Raw genomic sequence first — 6000 nt, 5'->3', positions numbered from 1 at the left:
CACAGCTGGTGGATAAAGCCTTGTTTGTTTCTGAAGTATTTGATATTTAATTGTGTTGAAACAGCAGGTCATTTTAAGTTGTTTCTGTGGCTAGCAGTTCATGTAATCATCAGGTAAAATGTGTATGTTTCTGTGGAAACATGTTTCTTGTATTTCTGAATCTCACCTTTGAAGGGGAATGGAGAGTAAGGTAGGCAGTCAAGACACAGAAGATGAGATGCATGCTTAAATAGGGTGTTTGTTTGCACATTGCAAAAATAACAGTATTTCTGCAGTTTCTTAGGATCCCTCTAGTGTTGCATCTTCCATTTCCCTATCATTAGGATTGTCAGCCTTCGTTACAAAAGGCAGACAGCATTTCTGTACAATGCTAGCAGTACTCTGATAGGTTTAAAGGGGAGACTGCTGTTTAAGAATCTGAAGTGGATGAACTCATATAATTCTTAAGAAAACTGTGAAGTTCTCCTGACTTTGAAAAGTTGTTCATATTGTGCTGGTTTTAAAATAGGAGCCCTAAGCTTTTGGATCTCATGAAAACACAGCTGTCATCACAACTGTGCCTAAGCAAGTTTAAGATTCATACTATATGAATTATTATGATAAATTGTTGATATTCAGACTGGTTTCAACAGCAGCAGAAATGAACCGGGGCGGGGGAGAGGAGAACAAGTGCAGTTTGAGAACTCCTTTCTGTGTTTGCTTTAGTGAATTTCTTAGGGTGTTCTTATTTGCCATTTTTTCCTCCCCAAGAATGGGTATTTTGTCAGCTTCTGAAGTATCATTTTGAAGAAAGTTATGCAGTTCTGTCAGTTTATCTGACTGAGCTGACACATGATTGGGGTGGGAAGGGAGACTGAACAGGAAGGAAGGTCCTTGTTCCTGAATGTCATTACTGCATAATAGTGCTCATATCCTCGAGGATCACCCGGGCAAAAGCTGAGTCAGAGCACAGCAGCAGTCTGCGCTATAGCAAGACATGGCCCAGTTCAGGATTTTGGACTGCATGATCAATCACAAATGGGGTTTCATATGTAACCTGTACTGTGCGTGGAGTGGTCAGGTTTGTTGTTTGTTTATCCTTACATATTTTAATAGGATTATATCATGGGGGGGGGAAGGCTCTGGGGGATCTCTTCTCCCCACCCCTAATCCTACTGTGGCTGTAGTATTAGAAATCTTGCCATTTACTAAGGAGTTTTCTAGAGTTATTAAGCATACAAAGCATGCTTTGACTATATAATTGCTTTTTTTAACACTTTAAGTACTTTAGATTGTTCTCTGAAGGGGAGTTTAAGCTTTAAGGGGTTTTACTTCATGAGTTGCACAAAAATTTAAATATCACATACAGGAAGAGGGAGATATGCCAGAATAAACTGCATTGTTAATAAATATAAAGCTGATTTGTTTTCCTGCTATAAAAAGGATTAAAACATCTTGGCTATTTCAAAATACTTGATCATGAATATGATTTTAAATAGTGTGAGTGGAGGTTGTTAAATGTTTTTTTCTTTATCCTGCTTTTTTTAAAAAAAAAAAAATTCCGCAGGATGTTATTCAGCTTTTAATATGGACAGATTTAAGTTTAATTGAGTGACTTACTGCAGAACTGGACGGGGGGGGGGAAAAAACCCAACAACCTGCCTGGATTTTGAATGGAAATGTTTTAAAAGAATATCTACTTACTAAAGGAATTAAAATAGCGTATGCAGTTGTAATACTACTTTCAAGGTACTCTAGATATTACCTGTATTTTTCACATAACATTCAGCCCACCACTAAAGAAATTTTTTTTTTTTCTCCTGCAGCATAAGGGAAAGGTTAGCACTCCTTATAAAGTTGCAGTTTCAGTACAGTAACTAGAGGCAGGTGATTCAGAAATATTCCTGCTATACATATAGAAGTCCTTTGGAACAATATGCCATTTAAAATACAAACAACCCCTGTATGTCATGACTGTACTGAAGTTTCTTAATCAGGAAAATACATTGCTATGTGGTGTTGTTGGGTTTTGCTTGTTGGTATTTCGGTTTGGTTGGGTTTTTGGGTGGTGTGTTTTGGTGGGTTTTTAGGGGATTTTTTTGTGGGTTTTTGTTGTTAGAGTGATGCAAAAGCTGATTCTCAATGTCTGGGATTTTTGAGTCATCTCTTTTAACATTATAGGCTAAAGAAGTCTCTTCTGTTGACTTTGAAAAAAAACAGGGGAAACATGAGGCGTTTTCTCACAGATGCTTAACTGTTTTCACTAAATTTGATCTAGTTTTCTTATACATGTGTAAGAATTCATGTGTATAGGCAAATGCATTATGACATCAAGAGAAATCAGTAAGAAAAGGCTTGGCTAATGATGTGGGCAGTCCCTTAAGGTTTTAAAATAAGTTTGATATAACTAGAGGGATGGGAAAAGGGGTTTGTTTTTTGACCAGATAAAGTGAAAGATTTTTATTTTAAAAAAGCTTCTCAAAACGCAAACCAAAACCAAACAAAAACCCCTCACAAAATAAAACCCCAAACCTCTCAAACCAACAAGAGAAAAACCCAACCAACCCCAGAACAGGATTCACATAATTTAAAACCTGTTTCTTACCAAGCTGGAAAGAAGAACCAAGCCTTAGATCAATATACTTCAGATTACTTGCATGCTTGAGGTAGAAATGTTGCTGAACTGTTTGATCTTGCTAGATTTTATTATTTAAGTAGAATATGTAGTTGCCGTGTTTGGTGTGGTTTATTTTTTGTGTACTGGTGTTGTGTGTGGGTTTTTTTTTCTTGAAGTCCCTATAAACTATATGTTTCAATGAGTTGCTGCTGCTATTTTTCTTTGAAATGAAGCTGAAAGTTCATTTATGGAATATTACAGTACAGCTACTCTCATCCTACTGCACTGAAATGCCATGGCAGAAGTGGAAGCTGTCAGCCCTGGTGGAAGATGCTCACTGCTTCATATAGCAGTGCTGCTCTCCACATTCTTGACCTAGCAGTATCCAGGCAGACTGCTGATGAGAAAATAAATGGGTAACCTGTGAAGTCTGAGACTAACAATGCTTTCTCAAGTGTACCCTCAAAGCACAGCTCAGTTTTGGCTCATTGTATCCTTGAATTAGTAGAAGTTAGGCAGCTTTTTTGGCAATTTCTATCCATCCTGACTCCAGTAAAATCAGGGGATGAACTGCTGCTTGTGAGCCGAGAGCTGAGTTGAAGGCTTGCCTTATAGGACAGTAAGTTTTCTTCTAAAGAGTCATCAGAAATACATATTCAGGAAGCAAGTACAAACCTACTTAATTGTCTGTGTTACTAATAATTTCTCAAATCAATTTACAGACACATTCTAAGGATTTCTTTTTTTTTTGTCTCGCCCCCCACATCCCCAGCAGACACCTCCCAAAGTTTGTTTTTTAAAACAGAAAGTGAACTATGAAGTAGGCAGGAATATTTTCTTCTGTGTACCATGGTAATTGAGATTTTACAAAAAGTACTTTTACAGTGCAGCTTGACAGTTACTATGACTGGAGACAGTTGCCCTTTGCACTCTCTAATACATCAAGCTGTTGTGTGTATTAGAATGTTTTCAAAGGATTTGCAGTGTTCTGTACTAAAACAGAAACCTCTAAAATCAAATTATTAGATGATGCAAATCTGTTGGCATCAGTGAATTACAGTTTTTAGTCCAGATCTTGGATGGGATTGATGGCTATCACGTGGCGATCCATGAATAATCACTCAGAAGTCTTCTGTGGTAACCTGAGTACAAAAATAAACCAAATTGCTTTCAAGTTTTGATGCACCACACTTCATGGGACATCTTCATTACCTATCTTCTAATCTGTTTTAAAAAGAGTTATTGGAAAGTAGTGAAGTGCCTTGCTTGTTTTTTGTGTTGTCTCAGACTGTTGTCTTGTGGGACATGGGGTAGATTCAAGTATGAGAGTCTTACGGGCAATCTAGAATTTCAAGATGATTGCAAATGTAGGATTAGTGAAGGAGAGTAGCAGATAAAAAGTTTGTATCCTGTGGGAGACACTGTAAATAGATTTCTGTGCAGGTTTGTCTGTATTTATCCAGACTGCCCCAACAGTATCACAGATTATCAATTCTGTTATTAATATTGCCTGATCTTGGTAAATATGGAATTTTTACTGTGTTTTTTTTTTTTTGTTGTTGTTTGTTTGTTTGTTTTGTTGTTTGTTTGTTTTTTTACAGTCTTGAAAAATAAAGCTAAGGCAAATTCTTTTTCCTTTGAGTCTGGTGTTTATGGAGTTGTAGTCTCAGAATCATGATTTGGCATACTAGCTGTGATCCAAGAGTAGTTCTTCAACAAATGACTGGAAGTGCTAAGTAATATTTTTACTGGGTAACATAACAACTAGGCTCATCTTCAGTAAGATGCAGAAGGAGCTACCCCCTCTGTCCTCATAATGACATCCTTTATCAACTGTCAGCATGCAGATAAGCTCTTCAGATGCTTGGTATTCACCTTGTGGTCATGGTGGGATATATTAGAGCAAGTATGTCTAAAACAATAAATACCGCTTCTTCAGATGGTTGGAAGAATTACTGGTAGATAATATAAAGTAGATGGCTTTGGTTTTTTCTCCTTACATCACAAATACCTTGCTTTCAAGTGTTAGGTAGGGAACAGTAGATCACAGGTTGAATGTAGGTCGTCACCTTACCAGCAAAGAGCATAGGTCATCACTGTGCTCTAAGCAGGGCTTTTATTAGTTTGAGGAGAGCAGATCGTCTCATGTGCTGTTCTCATTTAGTTCTTTGAACAATATCTGGCTCTATTTTTTATCTTGTATCCTAACCTCTAAAAGTGACAATAATGTACTTTCAGCCATGTAAACACTTAAATCTTGGGTTTCTTAGCCAGAGACTGGTATTCTGTAAAGTTCTGTAGACTTAGTTGGTCAGATTTCATTGCACAGTATGAGCCTGACCATTGAAGTTGTTGGGCTCGGAGGAACATTCTCATCAAAGACTGTATTGATGTACATGAAAGTATGTTAGTATGTTGTGACATAATAGCAGCCTAGATCTCTCTCTTTTTTTTAAATTTAATTTGTGTTTGTTATTGCAGGCTATATTTTCTGTGAGACAGTAGGTAAGAATGAGATGTTGCAGTGCAAGCCTGGAACTCACATTGCCTTCAAGCCATGGGATGCAGCAGTACTGCAGCAGCTGCTGCACTGCAGATATTTAACTTCCTTCAGAGAGTCACTGATGGCATTAAAAAAGCTTTTCAGTCTTCCAAATGTGTCACTTGGAGGCTGAAATAACAAAGGTGGCTGCATTCTTTCTGAGATATTTGCAGCCAATATGGATTTTGAAATATGATATTTATATTATCTTACTGTGCTCTTCTGTCTATCTGCTGTGCGGGGCGGGGGGGAGTGGGATATTATAAAAATCTTATCTCACAGCAGTGCAGGGTTTGATGTCTTCAGTTTTATTGAGTAAAAGGTGTAAAATCATTGCAGGAAATAGCTGGTGGCTTTACTCCTTGTGGGAATTCTCATTGCTGGAGAAACATTTTGTAATGTTCAGAAGGGAAGTAACAGCAATGGTGAGCAATTCAAGACATAGTACTAGGCATGCAAAGACAAGTAGTTCTTAAATAAGCAAATAGATTTGTGTTAAAATAGGTTTCTTCCCTCTGCCCACCCCAACCTCCAGACAGATAGAACTGTAGATTTAGTCATCTATATTAACCATTCTTACTGACATATTCAGTGCAAACTGTGACAAAATATGCAGGTCACATATGATCACTTCTTAAGTCAGCATTCAGAAGCTTCTGGATTTGCAGTTAAACTGAAAATCCTGTGGACAACTTTCTCCTCTTTATTCTCTTAGTGTTATCTCTGGGCATAAAGATTTAAGAAAATTTTTTTCAGGTTAATGACTTCACAATCCTTTTTTAAGCATCTTCCTCTGCATTGTATCTTTGTAAATTAAGTTCTTCACTGGAAAAGCTGGTTTCTTTCTTTCTCTGCACAATAG

The 6000-nt window shown here is 37.3% G+C and overlaps 1 protein-coding gene across 2 annotated transcripts in view; it reads left to right on the top strand.

Moving 5' to 3' along the window:
* The first annotated feature begins 976 nt into the window (after nt 1-976).
* Nucleotides 977-6000, top strand: part of ARHGAP21 (Rho GTPase activating protein 21) — an 85754-nt gene continuing 80730 nt past the window's right edge. For both annotated transcript variants that reach the window (XM_026843367.1, XM_026843368.1), the window contains exon 1: nt 977-1060. In XM_026843367.1, coding sequence (XP_026699168.1) covers nt 977-1060 — 84 coding nt within the window. The remainder of the gene's footprint in view (nt 1061-6000) is intronic.

Source organism: Athene cunicularia (genome assembly GCF_003259725.1).
Source record: "Athene cunicularia isolate RWA chromosome 2 unlocalized genomic scaffold, athCun1 chr2_part1, whole genome shotgun sequence".
NCBI classification, from domain to species: domain Eukaryota; kingdom Metazoa; phylum Chordata; class Aves; order Strigiformes; family Strigidae; genus Athene; species Athene cunicularia.
The sequence above is the reverse complement of the archived record's forward strand: the minus strand, read 5'-3'. Positions and strand labels throughout refer to the sequence as shown.